This window comes from Piliocolobus tephrosceles, unplaced genomic scaffold, assembly GCF_002776525.5.
Source record: "Piliocolobus tephrosceles isolate RC106 unplaced genomic scaffold, ASM277652v3 unscaffolded_31215, whole genome shotgun sequence".
Lineage (NCBI taxonomy): Eukaryota > Metazoa > Chordata > Mammalia > Primates > Cercopithecidae > Piliocolobus > Piliocolobus tephrosceles.
Genome location: NW_022314550.1, coordinates 1 through 15,995, shown reverse-complemented (window position 1 = coordinate 15,995; position 15,995 = coordinate 1). Strand labels below are relative to the sequence as shown.

The 15,995-nt window shown below is 57.9% G+C and overlaps 1 protein-coding gene across 1 annotated transcript; it reads left to right on the top strand.

The window, feature by feature from the left end:
* Positions 1-1,352: 1,352 nt before the first annotated feature.
* LOC111526624 (SH3 domain and tetratricopeptide repeat-containing protein 1-like) lies at positions 1,353-12,534 on the top strand (the record flags this gene model as incomplete). Its single annotated transcript, XM_026452076.1, is given in 8 exon segments — positions 1,353-1,667; positions 1,670-1,708; positions 1,711-1,831; positions 1,833-1,939; positions 1,942-3,003; positions 5,582-5,731; positions 9,297-9,460; positions 12,162-12,534. Coding segments are annotated over 8 exon segments (2,312 nt in total), but the record flags the coding sequence as incomplete, so codon positions are not given.
* Positions 12,535-15,995: the final 3,461 nt, after the last annotated feature.

Here is a 15,995-nt window from a genome sequence, read left to right as displayed (position 1 = left end):
GTGGCAGAATTCAGAGCCTTAAGTTGCAGGGGCCTCAACCTAGGTCGCTGAAGGGTCTGCTCCTTCCTGAGGGGCTGATTCAGGGAGGCCCTCCCGTCTCCCCTCTACGGCTCTGTCTCTTCCCCTCACACAGGCATGTGGACAGCCTGGGGATGTGGACGCCCCAAGGACCCTTGGAAGTTCCCTGGGAATGGGATCCATCCCAGTACATTTGGGATGCAGCACAAGGTCCCAGAGGAGGCCCAGGAACCAGTGGGGAAGGGAAGGCTGTTGTAGGTTTGCCTCAGGGAGGGGGTGGTTCCACCCTCTGCCAAAGTCCCTGGAGCAAAGGCACGTCACTCTCCAGCTGCCCTGGAGGCCAGGGTGGTGGCTGGGAGGGGCTATCTGCCTCTGCCAGGTGGGGGAGATTTCTTAGCTAATCTAGTGTAGTCAAGTCAGACATTTGTCTCTAAATCATATTTATGTTTTTAATTCAAGGCTTTACAGACGAATAAGGAGACAGTTTGTATTGAAAATATTTTGTACATGTGAGCTTGAAACAGAGTCTGCTTAAATCTAGGTTTTTTCCTTCCCAGTAATGCCTCCTTTCATCCCAGGTTTTCCAACAGGAAATGCGCTTGTTTGCTCACCTCTGGAAGGGGGCTTGGGCTAGGAATCCACCGAAGCCAGCAGGTACCAGGCTACTTGAGCAGCCTGGCCTTTGTTAACCCTTTAGGAACTGTGGGCTTCAGGTTTTCAGACTATCCAAGGTGAAGGTGGCCACAGGGGCCTGGAAGCTTTCCCATCCTTCCTGCAGGGATGGTCCGTGTCCCTGCATGGAGCTGGGTACCTGGGTACAACACCCCTGTCCTGTGCCGTCGGTGGCTTTACCAATTTTGCATAGCAGCTTTTGAGCTGATCAATAGCTCTGATTGGCTGTTGAAGATTTCATGGATTCCTGTACCCCATCGGGATGCCCAATATGCTGACAGAAGTTACATTTGTAGTTGTGGTGCTGCATATACATGGGTCCAGTTAGAAGGCTTTGATTCTTTCTAAAGGGAAAGGCATCTCTGAGGGATCACTGAGCTGACATAGTCTCCTCAAACCATGCTGTCAGGCGGGCGACAAAGCAGAACAGGAGGGTGATTTTGTAGGAGAGTCGGGCCACGGGCCTGCGTGTTCTCTCTGTCCCCAGAGTGCTGGAGTTTCTATGTGCTCCAGGCCCCGGGTTTGCATTGCACATAATTCTCAAGGGCTCATGGCAAGCTGCACTAGGGACACAGAGGGCGGGGATGTGGGGACCCTGTCCCCAGTGGACCAAGGACTGACTGCTGGACTCTAATCTGTCTATGTGTTTTTGTGACTTGCAGAAATACCTCCACCTTGCCTGGGCCCGGAGCCACAGGAGACCCTGCAGAATTTGAAGAATGTTCTGGAACAATGCAAGTCCTGCCCAGGCTGCCCCCAGGAGCCAGCGTCCTTGGGTCTCTGTGCGGCATCCAGCAACATGAGCTTGCAGGACCCTGAGGAGCTCTCCTTCTGCTTGGAAGCTGAGGACGGCTGGGAAGACCCAGAGGCCCTGAGCTCGCTGCTGCTATTCCTGAATGCCCCCGGGTACAAGGCCAGCTTCTGTGGCCTGTACGACGTGGCGCTGCCATGGCTGAGCAGCGTGTTCTGCAGCTTTAGCAACAAGAGGAGCTGACTGGGCGCCTGGCACAGGCCCGGGGGTGGCCAAGAAAGCTGGCTTCCTCATGGCCCTGGCCAGGCTCTGCTTCCTCCTGGGGCAGCTGTGCAGCAGGAGGCTCAAGCTGTCCCAGGCCTGGGTGTACTTTGAGGAAGCACTGGGGGCCTGGAGGCAGCTTCGGGGACCTGTTCCTGATGATGGCTGTGTACGCCAATGTGGCCAGCATTTACCGGAAGCAGAAGAACCGGGAGAAGTGTACACAGGTGGTTCCCAAACCATGGCCCTGCTTCTGGGATCACCTGGCCACATCTGCAGCACTGAGGCAGAGGGGGAGCTCCAGAAGCTGGCACTGCGGCGGGCGATGGGCGGCCAGAACCTGCAGGCCGAGGCGCGGGCCTGCTTCCTGCTGGTCAGACACCACGTGTACCTCAAGCAGCCCGAGGAGGCCCTGCCCTTCCTAGAGTGGCTGCTGCTTTTGCACAGGGACTCAGGAGCCCCAGAGGCTGCGTGGCTCTCAGACCGCTCCCTACTCCTGGCTGACATCTCCAGCCGCAAGTGCCTGCCCCACCTGCTGCTGAGCTGTGTCAAGATGGCCTCGTTGAGGGCGCAGGACTCGCGGGCCGGCTCACTGAGGAGCGTGAACCTGGTGCTCCAGAACGTCCTCCAGCCCCACAACCTCCCCACCCAGACTTCCCACTACCTCAGACGGGCGCTGGCCTCCCTAACCCCAGGCACAGGCCAGGCGCTGCACTGCCTTCTCCACAGCAGCCTGGCCCAGCTGTACAGCCCCCATGGCTACCATGGCCCGGCCATCACCTTCATGACGCAAGCCAGTGCTGTTGCCAGAGTCCGTGCCACTGTGGACTGCCTGGTGGCTCTGGCCTGGCTGCACGTGCTTCATGGGCAGGGCCCGGTGGCCCTGGACATCCTGCAGTCTGTCCAGGATGCAGTGGTGGCCAGCGAGGACCAGGAGGGTGTGAATGCCAACATGGTGACCGTGGCTCTGAAGAGAACGGGCCAGATGAGGCAGGCAGCCAAGGGCTACTACCGTGCCCTACGGGCAGCTCGGGACCTGGGCCTGCGGAGGAACCAGGCAGTGGTGCTGGCCACCTTCGGGGCCCTGTGGCTGCACGTGGGTACCAGCAGGCTGGCCCAGCACTGCCTCCTGGAGGCTGTGCGGCTGTTCTCGAGGCTGCCCTGTGGGGAGTGTGGCCGGGACTTCACCCACGTGCTCCTGCAGCTGGGCCACCTCTGCACCCGTCAGGGCCCGGCCCAGCAGGGCAAGGGCTACTACGAGTGGGCCCTTCTGGTCACTGTAGAGATGGGCCACGTGGAGAGTGAGTGCCCCGGTTCCTCCTGTGCGCCTTCTGGGCCACTCGGGTCAGGGCACACCTGGGGTTTGTGATTTAGAAACAAGCGGTGGTTTTTCCACCATCGAAAATGCCGAGTCATGGCCAACAGCAGATGTTGGCAAGCGCCCTGGAGACAGGCCGTTCCCACCCAGGGCCAGGCCCTCTGTGCCCTACTGGGGCTGCCAGCTCTTCCCGGTTTGCCCAGGGACCATCCTGCCTTGAGCTCTGAAAGTCCTGCGTGCTGGGAATCCCTGGCCATAACCCTGGGGGCAAGGCAGGCTCTGCTGCGCTGGGACTTGGGGCCCCTCCACGAGCCAGGCCCTGAACGCCCGTCCTTGTGCCCGTGTTGCCTGCTTGGTATCTTGGCAGCCTGTGCAAGGCTGCCATCCCACTTCACAGAGGACACAGGGTCAGGTGATTGCCCAAAGCTGCAGAGCAATTCATGCAAAAGCAGCTCGTTGTGCAGAGTGTGCCAGGCCCCACCCACAAATGGGGTTTGTGGGGTCCTCAGGTGGCAGTGGCTGAGCGTGGGAATGTGAGCTTCAGGCCAGAAAAGCCACAAAAGGGTGAGTGGCGTGATGGCGGGGCAGCACTTGGCCCTGGGTTAGGGAAGCCTCTTTAGTCTGGGACCAGAGGGTTGAGAGGATTTTGTCAAGTAATAGGTGGTGGGGGGGGGGGGGGGGGGGGGGGGGGGAGGGGCTGGTGGTGGAGCCTGTGTGAAGTCCCGGGGGTGAGCTGGTGAGGGTGAGTGAGCGGGGATGAATAGGGTGTCAGTGGTGGTGAGTGAGCAGGGATGAGTGAGGGTGAGTGAGCCGGGCTTACACAGGGAGGTGCAGAGTTGGGAGTGGGTGGGTTGGGTGCTCGATGGTGAGAAGCTCTGCTGGAGAGCTAAGCAGAGCCTGGGGCCTCAGGCTGTGGCTTGGCCTTTTCTCCAAGAGCACTGGGGAGCCATGGAGTGCTATAGAACAGTCACTGCAGACTGAGCAGTGAACGGGTGGTAGGTGGGCAGGGCTCTGAAATCTAGGCCGCAGAGGATAGATGAGGAAGTTGAGTCTAGGGAAATGGCCAAGACAAGGGATACTGTTGTGGGTCCCCTCTGCCCTGCAGCGCTTTGTCCATCCTCCCAGGATGGACATCATGGCCTAGTGAGATCATTCAGAGGTGCCTCCTGTGGCCAAACCTGCCCATTTCCCAGCACAGGCCTGGCACCCACTCCTGGCCCTAGGAGGGATGAGATTTTGGAAAGGACCATGTGAAGGGGCCCCGGTCCCACACATCTGCCCAAGGAGGGGTGGTGGTTCAGACCCAGGCTTCTTCCCCAGGGGCATTCTCTGACTGAAAGGAGACCTTCCAGGAACCCAGCGCCCCAGCCCCCACTGCGGGGAGGGGCGCAAAGGGGGCGGGAGAGCAGGGCAGGGTGCACAGGGAAGCTGGCCCAGGGCCCCAACAGCCCCTGTCCTTGGGATCATTTGGTTCCTTGGCATCAGATTCGAGCTGCTGGGCCTGGGGTCGTCCCAGGGCTGTGGATGGCCCGTGAGTCCCAGCTTGAGCCTCCCTTGTTGGGTGACACGTCTTCTCATCCCTGCCTGCACACCTCCCCAAAGGTCATCTCAACACCAGCAGAGGCAGTACGTGCCCTCTGGGCTGTTCTTCCTACTACGGGGGCTTTCGTCATCTGACCTGTGCCTGCCCTGTATCTTCACTCCTGGCCTTCATCTGTCCGCTTAAATGTGACCACAGCAGCCACCTGTGGCTTCTCTCCACAGAAGACGTAGCCGGTTGTGTCACCTGCTTCCCTGGGGCAGGGTTTCAAGGTCTCACGTCCCATGTGGCCCACTCGGCTTCCCCCGAGCATCCTGACCTCGTGGGGTAACCATGGCCCTGGCCACCCCACTCAAAGGGCCCGGTGACATTGCTGCAGTTACACCCCCTCGAGTGTTGGACTTACTGAGAGAGCAGGGAAGGAGCCAGATTCCATGGGGACCTGGGAGACTAACTCCAGTCTTGGCCTCAGGTTCACAGAAGGAAAATGGGCCAGTGTGCTAGAGCCATGCTTCTCAAAGTGTGGTGCCTGGACAAGCAGAGCAGCATCCATGTCACCTAGGAGCTTGTGGCAAGTGGGAGTTCTAGGGCCTGCCCCAAGCCTGTGGAGCCAGAAGCTCTTGGGGCAGGGCCACCAAGCTATGCAGACAGTCGTCCGGGTGACTGTGATGCTTGCACATCTTGAGAACCATCGGCCTAGATAGCCTCTGAACACTAACGTCTCTTGGTGCGTCTGGAGAAGACACAGGCCATGTCTGGGAGGCAGGGGAGATGGACTAGCACACTCCTGCCACAGGGCAGCATGATGCTCAATTCCCTCAGGAGCGTGTCCTTCATCTTTTCCATGCCATGTGTTCACCCTGGCCCTCCCAGCAGTCTGGGATGGGCAGAACACTGCACACACAAGAGGGCCATTCCCAGTCCCCACATTCCAGATTCATCTGTCACCAGACCCACGGGAAAAGCAGACTGGTTCCAGGAGGATGAGAGCCCGCTTTCTGACACCTGTGTCTGATTCCAGGGCCTACAAAGCCGCTTTGGACACACCAAACGAAGTCTGGGGATTTTCATCGACCTCCAGAAGAAAGAGGTGGCGGCACATGCCTGGCTGCAAGCAGGGACAATCTATTACATCCTGCAGCAGAGCAAGCTGGTGGACCTGTACATCCAGGTGAGTGGCAAGGGATGTAGGAGGGCCCCTTTGCTGTTCGCTCTCTGTCCATCCGTCCGTCCATCCATCCATCATCTATTTACCCGTTCATCATTCCATTCATTCATCCATCCTTTTATCATCCATCTATTCACCCGTCTATCCATCCTTCCATCATCTGTTTACCTGTTCATCCATTATTTATCCATCCATCCTTCTATTGTCTACCCATCCGTCTCTCCGTCCATCCAACTGTTCATCCTTCTATCCATTCTTCCATCATCCATCTGTGCACCTGTTCATCCATCCATGTTTCCATTAGCCATCCATTCAGCTGTTGATCCTTCTATCCATCCATCTTCCATCCTTTTATCCTGCATCCATTCACCCGTCCTTCCATCTATCCTCCATGTACTCACTTGCTCATCCTTCCATCTATCCATCCATTCGTCCATCCTTCATGCATTTTTGTAATCCATCCTTAACCCACCATCCATCTTTCCATCCATCCTTCCATCATCCACTCACCTCCTGTTCATCTTTCCATCCATTCATCCTTCCATCAGCCATCCATTCACCTGTTCGTCCTCCCATCCATACATCATCCATCCTTTCACCCATCCACCCAGCAACCTAATACATCCTTCATCTGTCCATTTGTCTATCCACCCATCTATCCATCCATATGTACATACATCATCTACCCTCCACCCATCCATAATCTACTCACCGATACATACATCGTTCTAACCACCCACCCACCCATTCATCTATCCATCTGTCCGTCCATCCATGCATCCATCTATCCACACGCTGATCCATCCATCCATCCACCCACCCACTCATTCCTAAGCCACTGCTGAGCATCTGTTGTATGCCTTTTCCCTCTCTCCAACTGGTTCCCTCATATCCTCCCCCAGTGGCCAGCATCTTCTCCCTGAGGGCAGAGGCGTGGCCACTCAGTTAACACACAGAAAAACCTGCTCCAAGTGACACGTGGCACATCTCCTTAGAAAATGCATCTATCGTAGCGGCTGTCTTCAGAGGCTTTCCCAAACACAGTATGATCTGGAACAAACTGTGAAGCCCACGAACCTGGTGAAGCTTTCATTATTGAGTACCTGCTGTATACCTCCTTGAGCTGAGGAGAGGGATCAAGAGTTCACGTCCAAGAGGTGACCAGGCCCACCCACAAACACTGTTGGTGAGCGGCCCTGAGCTGTGGCAGGGGTGTGGCAACGCAGAAAGGAGCCAGGGGATGGGCTCCCAGCAATCTGGGGGCCGCAGAGACTGGTTTGAGTGCAGGAAGAGTGGGCTAGGGCTAGCCCTGGTGGTAGGATTCACAGGTGTCAGGCTCCTGGGCTGCAGCTGCTCGGTCACCTCCTGGCACTCAGATTCATCAGTTCACTGTCCTCATGCCAGTGGTGGGGGCAGCCCCAATGCACAGGGTCTGAAAAATGCTCAGGTGTACCTGCAGTGTGTGTGAGGAAGAAGGCTGGCGAAGGTGGGCATGGCCACTTAGTCGTGTGGGTCCTGAGGGAACGTCTGCCTTTCAGGTGGCACAGAATGTGGCCCTGTACACAGGCGACCCCAGCCTCGGGCTGGAGCTGTTTGAGGCAGCTGGAGACATCGTCAATGGGGCCTGGGAGTGGGAGAAAGCTGTGTCCTACCAGGTGAGCTGGCCTGTGGGCTGACGTGGGTGAGCCTCAGGGGGGCACCTGGAGGGCTGAGGCACAGGTGTGGCAGGGCAGAGGTCTCCCACCTGGAGGCAGGGCCACCCATGCACATGCTTAGTTTCCTAGTGGTCTCACGGGGAACGATATTGACTGTGCCCCCTGCGCCCGGGACAAACACTTGGGGCCTGGACATGGCAATGGCCTTACCCTTTCACCTGATGATCTCAAGCAACCATGAGCGGGAAGTCCTGTCCCCATCTTACAGATGAGGAAACTGAGGCTCAGAGAGGTACAGGGACATGTCAGAGGACACACAGCATGTCAGTGGGAGGCCCAGGACCAGGGCCCAGGTCTGCATGCACCCCGAAGCGGGGACGGCTTCTCCCCTCCTCTGAGCTCACGGTGTGGCTCAGCCCTGGGCACAGATCCGTGTGTTTTTAGAGCAGAGAGGAGTGCTGGCTCCCCCCAGTCAGACCCCCGGTGCTCAGGTGGGAGAGGCCGGTCTGAGGCTGCCGGGTGTAGTTGGGTGGGCCTTAGGCGAATCTTCAGCCCCCAACTTGGGTGTCTGAACCGTGTGTTATCCCAGAGCACAGAGCTGTGTCGAGATCCAGGGGTAGCTGGGGCGTGGGAAGCTCCAAGCACATGTTCGAGCTCCGAGGAGGGCTCTGGGCAAGGTGGGTTCTGCGGGAAGCCTGACCCCACCTGCCTGTGTGGTGGGACCGGACCCTGCCCCTGGCAGTGACTACGGGCAACCGCAAGGCAGAGCTGCGGCTATGCAACAAGCTGGTGGCATCCCAGGAGGGCTTGGAGTTTGCCCACATGGCCCTAGCACTCAGTATTACCCTGGGTAAGTCCTCTGAGCCCCCACCCTGCCAGGACCCACACTTTCCCAGAGCCCAGCCTCCAGGTCTGCAGGGCAGGAGCTGAAACAGCTGCTGGATGTTCCTGGTCTCCTGTCCAGGCAGGCAGATCTGCCCAGCTGGCTTCACCCGTCTGGCCGTGGGGCACAGCCCGAGGTCTCTCACGCAGTGCGGAGCTCGCTGCCTGGCTGAGCTCTGCTTCCTCTGCCTCTTCCCGCTTCTGACCACAAGGGCTGCCCAGTGTGCCCTTTGCCTTCCAGACATGCCAGGCATCTCCTTGGTCCTTGTATGTGCCAGGCTGAGTAGCATATTCCCTTTCTCGTGCTCTTTCCACCCTCATCAACCACACTGTTCTCTGGCTGATGAAGTCCCATTTCCCCTTCCAGCAGCCTGCCCCTTAAGGCCGGGCATCCCCTGGTGCTGTGCCAGGGTTGTCCTCCTCCAGAGACAGGGAGCCCTGGCCAGGCCGCATGCCCCAGCGCCTTGTGCCCCAGGGCCCAGTACACAGGTGTGCAGCTGTGTGGGAATGCATTGAATGCAAGCTCCACGGCATCCGCCCTGAAAAGGGGAGGACATTGGAGACAGCCTAGGTGGTTTTGCGCATCTGTGGGGGGAGCTGGAGCTCAGGCACACAGTGACTCCCCAAGGTAGGGGGCTCTGATCATGACACACCCAGGAGGAGTCGGATGTCACGTCTGTGAGTTGCCTGGTGCCCAGGAGCACCTGGCCTGCCTGGCTTCTGGGCTCCCCTGGTTAAAACCAGTGAGCAAAGGCAGGTGGCTATGTGTAGGCACAGAGCTGGACCATCCAAGTCCGACTTTGCCAAAGTCTCACAGTAGATGGGGGCAGGCCTTATTAGTTCTGCTTTGCAGATGGGAAAGTGAGTCTGAGAACCCTGAAGGGACTGGCCAGAGCTGCCCAGGTGACTGCAGGTGCCTGGAGGCAAGCCAGGTGCTGCCCGGGGTCTGCATACCTGCTCCTGAGGGGCCTGTGCCCTGCCTGCCCCAGGGAGCCACGTCCTCACACCTGCCCCTTTGGCCTGCACCTCAGGGAACGAGCACATGGCCTACCAGCGGCTGGCCCATGGCAAGCTGGCAGAGCACTTCTACTTCAAGGCCCTGTCACTCTGCAACTCACCTCTGGAGTTCAACGAGGAGACCCTCTACTACGTGAAGGTGTACCTGGTGCTCGGTGACATCATCTACGACCTGAAGGTGGGTGGGGAGGGGCAGGGCTTGGGGTGTTCCCGGCCCCCTTGGAGTGGGATCTCCACCCAGACCCCAGGGACCTGGGTTCCAGCCTTCCTTAGGAATGGCCCAGTGGCCTCCCTGGAGCTCTGCACCTGGCTGGAGGGGCCGGCAAGGTTAGCAGATACAACCCAGCTCCCAAGCTAGCCAGGCCCCACCCTCAGGAACTCAGTCTCAGCCAGGGAGGCTGACACATGAGTGGGCAATGGTGGCCTCGGGGTAAAGGGGGATCGTAGTCAGGGGGCCCTCCTGGAGGAGGTGACACCAAAGCTGAGTCTTGTCAAGTTGCATTGAACAAAAGCAGGGTCAGGAGAAGGACATTTCAGAGGACAGCATCATCCTCACGTTGACTCCACATTGCAAGATCCAACCCAAATCCCGGCGCCTCCTCTAGGAAGCCTGCCCAGGGTGCCAGCCTGCACTGAGCAACTCCTTCCTGGAGTCCCGAGACCCCGTGCATCTTCACATCACCCAGGAAGGGTGGGGTGGGGCCGGTGTCTTACCATCTGCTTCACAGACAGGGAAACCCCAGCACAGGACAGGTGCAGTGGGGCGGGGCCCCAGCCAGCCCGACTGAGGTCTTGCTGGGTCAGGTCTCTCTCGAGGGGAGGTGCTGGGACCGGTGCTCCCTCTGCCCCCAGCCCTGCAGGGGTGGAAACCTGGGACTGCAGACTCAGACCTGGGGTATCTCCACCCCTCTGCCCAGCAGGCGCCCACCCCTCCTCAGCATCGCGTCAGTGCTCCTTATGGGCTCAGGGGCCAGGGTGCTCCAGACCAGGGACCGAGATCTTGGGGGCCTTAGAACAACATGAGGCACTGGGGCAGCCCTAAGACCCCGCCCCGTATCGTCCACCACAGGCCTGGGGCTGCCCGGGAGGCCCCCGCCCAGTGCTGGCGACACCTAGTGCTCAGCAGCAGTCCCTGTGGCCTCCCAAGTCCCAGCCAGACAGGGAGGTGTCAGGCCCAGAGGGACGCTGCTCACTGCTCAGGGGCTCACCTGGGATCCAGGGGACGGGCCTCCCAGAAGGAGCCTTTCTCTTGGTTAAGCCTGCCGCCCACTCTGCCTGCCCAGGAGGAAGGAAAGGGCCCAGCAGTACCTGAAAGGCCAACGTGCACGGTTGGGGTCGAGGGGCAGAGACCTCCTTCACCTCCTTCCCATGCACAGCTCTCTGGGCCTCATCGTCACCATGCTGTCAGCTCAGGCCAGCTTCCCACAGGGAGGCCCCCTCAGAATTCCCAAGGGAGGCTGTCTTTCCAAGGCCACGCCCTCCTCCTTGTATAGGAGGCTCTGGACCCAGGGCCCAGAGGAGGGGGGAGAGAAAGCCGGGCTGGATGGGGCCTGGAAGGCTGGCAGAGGCAGGGGTAAATGGGCATCCTTGCCGATTGCCTCTAAAATGGGGTCCCCTTTAGTCTACACATGAGAGTGAGCCCTGGAATAGGGTGGATTAGGTGTGTCCTGACTGAGCCTGCCACTCACTAGCTGCTGCACACACTACAGGCACATGGAAATGCACACAGGCGCCCACACACACATACAGGCACACGCAGGCAGGCACAGGGCATGCACACTCAGGCCTATGCCTGCCTGCACTGAGCAACTCCTTCCTGGAGGACACACACAGGCACACAACCACACACACGCACAGACATGCTTTGGCTGGCTCCTTCCTGTTTAGTTGGGATGCCTCCACCCCTTCAGGAACCCCTTGCCTCCCACCCCTGGCTGAGTTTGGGACCTCCTGCGTCCCCCACAGGATCCTGGGCTTCCCTCTGCCACAGCCTGGGCCATCCTGTGTGGTCAGTGTTCACTCCCAGGTCCCTCAGATTGGGAGCTAGGACATTAGGCTCAGCCGTGCACCCAGCACAGAGTCCAGTGTTCGACTGGGTGGGGACTCGGGGCCTTCTCACGACCCTGCTCCGTGTGGGGTGGGGCAGTGAGGGAATGGACTGCTGCATCTTGGACTTTGTCCTTGGCCCTGGGAGCCATCTTGAGATGGTAAAGGGGGACAGGTCAGGCACAAGTTTAGGTCTCTTGGGTGACCCCCATGTGGAGGAGGTGCCTGGGGAGAAGCCGGGTGGGGGATGGGAGGGTGAAGGAGGAGGTCTGGGAGGTCAACCCAGGGATGGTGAGTTTGAGCCAAAGATGCATTGAAAATGGGGGTAGATGTCTGGGGAGTGACACACCATCACTATTTCAGGGAACATTGCCAGAGAGGACACCTGTGAGGAGGACACCTGTGAGATGGTTTTGTACCTGGCCTGGCCCGTGGAGGGCCTGGAAATGGTCAGCAAGGACAGGGGCCAGAGGGGAGTCTGCGTCACTCAATGCTGTGCCCCTGCTGTGGCTTGGAGCCACCCGTCCTGCATGGAACTCTGAGCAGGCAGGATCTGCCCTGACAGCCCATGGGGAAAGCAGCCACTGCCTGCAGAGAGGGTGGGTCTGGGGCAGGAGGCTTGATGTGAGTGGCCCCGTAGGGACAAAGTATTCCGGGGGTGTCAGGGTTGTCCCCACCTCCTGCAGCTGAGACCACAGAAGTGTCACAGGCTTCAGGGTTCATGGGGTGAGCCAGGATTGACTGGACATGCGGAATAACCTGGAGACAGGAACGGCCTCTGGGAAGACAGACTCCGAGTCCCCCTTTTGCTGAGCATGGCCTGTCCCCTTCGGGACCCGTTTGATGCAGCCGGGTACTACCAGCTGGTACTGGCAGCCGCCGTGCGCCTGGGCAACAAGAAGGCACAGCTGAAGATCTACACGCGGCTGGCCACCATCTCCCACAACTTCCTCCTGGACCACGAGAAGTCGCTCCTCTTCTACCAGAAGACCAGGACCTTCGCCACAGAGCTCAATGTCTGCAGGGTCAACCTGCCTCCTCTGCCACTCTGCGGGTGGGCCCCCTGGTTGGCCCCAGCCACCCGCACTGAGGACAGCATCCGAGGGAGTGGGTTTTGTGCGGGGTGGATGGTCTCCTGCCTCTCCTGGTGTCTCCCGTGGCTCATTTTCTGGGAAACAGAGGCATGAAAGCAGGGGTCAAATAGCAATAAAGGTTTTTTTTTTTTTTTTTTTTTTTTGCCTTGACATACCGAAGTCCCCGGGGCATCCTTCCCTGTTTGCTTCCTGGGGTGTGTCGAGGGGCCAGCTCCTTCCCTGGTGGCAGCCCTCTGATCTTGGCGATGAGAAGGACCCTGAGTCCAACAGACCTGGGCCAGGTCACGTGTCTCGGTTTCCTCGGCGGCCAGAGGGGAGATGGCGGTGGAACTCCCTGGGCATCTCCCTGCTCTCCCTGCTCAGAGCTTTTGCTGTAGGTCTCGTGCCGCCCTTGCCTTTAACCTTCAGGCCACTGTGCCCGGATGTGGGGCCTGCTAGTGCCCCTGTTAGCCATTGAAGAAATAGAGGCGCAGAGAGGTTAGGCGTCTGGCCCACCGTCACACAGCAGATAGGGGCAGAGATGCAGAGCCCAGTACACTGACCACCACACCACCCTGCCAGCCTGCAGCCAGGACGGTGTCCCCCATGAGGACCCAAGGTCAGCTCCTGATCCTCTCTTGTGGTGCCAGGAGAGCCACAGGCCAGTGAGGGTGGCCCCGGGGATCCCTCACTCAGTGTCCTCTGCTCCCAGACTTGGCTGGGCCGAGCCTGGTCAGCCCTGCGGGAAGTGAGATGCAAGGATCTACACAGACTGCCTGTGTAGACGCTGCTGCCCAGTATTGAAAGCCTTATCTGGGCTGCCCCCAGCCGTCCCCACATACTCCTCCGTTCTGGCCCCCGGCCCTCATCCCAGTCCCAGGAATCCCAGGTTTTCCTTCTTGGAATCTCGGCCCCAGGGAACACAGCTCACACGGTCTCTTTGCCAGTTTACAGCAAGGAAACCGAGGTGCAGAGACTGCGGGTGTCCCACGTGATTCTCACATACACTGCACTCTCCCAGGCCCCTCTTTTAAACACTTTAAATGAAGTGGCATTCACATCGCGTGTAATTAACTATTTCAACGCAAACCATGTGGTCGCATTTGTGCATTCACAGTCCTGTGCAGCCACTCACGCCATCTAGTTTCAAAATGTATTCACCTCCCCAGAAGAAACCTCCCATCCTCACTAAGCAGTTACCCCTCCTTGGTGTCCCCCAAGCCCCTCGTTTAATGGAAGGGGAAACTGAGGCCCGGAGAGAAACTTGCCAGTGGGCAGAGCTCTGATAAGGAATCAGGCACCCATCTGCTGCTTCAGTCCTGGGTTGGTTTTCCACCCAATAGAGGTGACAGAGCCGGGAGGTTCTGGGAGCGCCAGAGGAGAGCCCCGTGCTTGCAGCCAGAGCTCTGCCCTGAGCCTGCCCACCAGGGGGCAGCAGAGAGCTTTCCAGAACCGGCCGCGGGGCTGGCGGGGAGCAGAGGGTCAGAGCTGCTGACAAACCTCATGTTGACCTCAGATCGCTGTCTCTGTGGGTTGGGCTTGGGAACCGGAGGCTGCATGATTGGAAAAATGAAGATGGCTCGGCCTGGCTGGAGCAGCGGGAGGCGCCCTCACGTTTACTGAGGACACAGACCTCCTGCCCGCTGGGCGGGGCCTGCAGCCCTTCTTCTCAGGGTGGGGTCCGCAGGTCCGGGTTGCTCTCGGCCCCTGACCTGCCTCAGAGTCCGGGGGCTTTGGATCTGTGCCTCCCCATCTCCACCCACCCTGGCTGGTGCCATGAGGGGCCTGGATCCTGGAATCCTGTTCCTCTTGGGCAACAGAGACTGGGGGACCAGAGGAGATGATGGGTCTTCAATCCCCACATTCAAACCCCAGCCCACCACGCACAGTCTGTAGGTTCGGGGTGAGGGAGTTGATTTCTCTGAGCCCCAGTTTGGTCACCACTAAAATGAGGCCGACCTACTGGGGCAGAGTGGCAGCCCCAGGGCTAATAGAGGCCTATTTCCTACTGACAATACTTCTTACTCCTACGAACAGCTCCAGCAACCACACACTAGGGAGCACTCAACCCAGGCCAACTTGTCAGAGGCATGGGAACCAGAGCGACTCCATCTTGAATGGGGGCTGGGTAAAGGGAGGCCGAGACCTGCTGGGCCGCATTCCCAGGAGGCTAGGCATTCTTAGTCACAGGATGAGACAGGAGGTCGGCACAAGATACGGGTCATAAAGGCCTTACTGATAAAGCGGGTTGCAGTACAGAAGCCAGCCAAAGCCCACCAAACCCAAGATGGCCAGGAGAGTGACCTCTGATTGTCCTCACAGCTCATTATGTGTTCATTATAATGCATTAGCTACTAAAAGACACTCCCACCAGCTCCATGACAGTTTACAGATGCCATGGCAACATGTGGAGGTTCCCTACGTGGTCTCAAAAGGAAGGGCAGAAACTCTCAGTTCTGGGAATTGCCCACCCCTTTCCTGGAACACTCATGAATAGTCCAACCCTTGTTTGGCGTATGATCAAGAAATAACCATGAAAATGGCCAACCAGCAGCCTTTGGGGCCACTCTGCCTATGGAGCAGCCATAAATATATATATATATATTTTGAGATGGAGTCTCACTCTGTTTTGCCCAAATTGGAATGCGCTGGCATAATCTTGGGCAGAACGGGCAGAACCTCACACACCACAAAGTCACATCAGAACCAACAGCAACTGAAAAACAGCGCTCTCCTAAGATGTGCGTGTTACCTGCAGAAAGTCACTAGACACTAAGATGGGGGAAGAAAAGGATAAGGTTAGAAACAAATTTAATTTCTGCATACAAAAAAAAATTCTATATCCACTGGCTTTCTTTCTGGGAGTAACAACTTTTACATGAGATGAACCGTGCTGAACCCCAGCATCGCACAAGAGTCCCGACTGCCTGTCCTCACCAGCGCCTGGGGCTGTCGGAAGACCTTAAATCAGGTGCTACAACAAGGGTGTGAACAAATTCACTGTGGCTTCGGTGCACATCTCAGTGCAACCAGTCACGCTGAAGGTCATTTCAGATGCTTTCGGGGCCATCCTCTCCTCAGCGAAGCATCTGTTCAGGTCTCTGCCTGCTTTTAAGTCAGGCGGTTTCTTCTCTGTCATGAGCCATGGGAGTCCTGTGCATTCTGGACACGAGTCCTTTGCCGGCTGCATGGTTCATAGACATCTTCTCCCCATCTATAGAAAATGTGTCGCTTCAATTCCCTAGGAGTGTCTTTTATATTAAAAGTTTAATGTTGACGAGTCTTCCCTACTTGTTTTCTTCCCTGATTATGGATCATGGTATCATGGCTAAGAGCTCTAACACTAGGTCTCGACAATTTCCATTTCTTCTACAAGTTTTGTAGTTTGGTCTTTTACATTCAGGGCCATGGTCCACCTTAATTTTCATACAGGAATTTCTCCTTGTTCTCACTCTTTTGCATACGGCTGTCCCATAATTCCAGCACCATTTGTTAAAAAGACTCAAATTCTACTGAACTGCTTTTGTATCTTTGGGTCTGTGCTGGACTCCACTCTGTCAGCTGACCCGTGTGACCATCCTGAGCATAATTTAC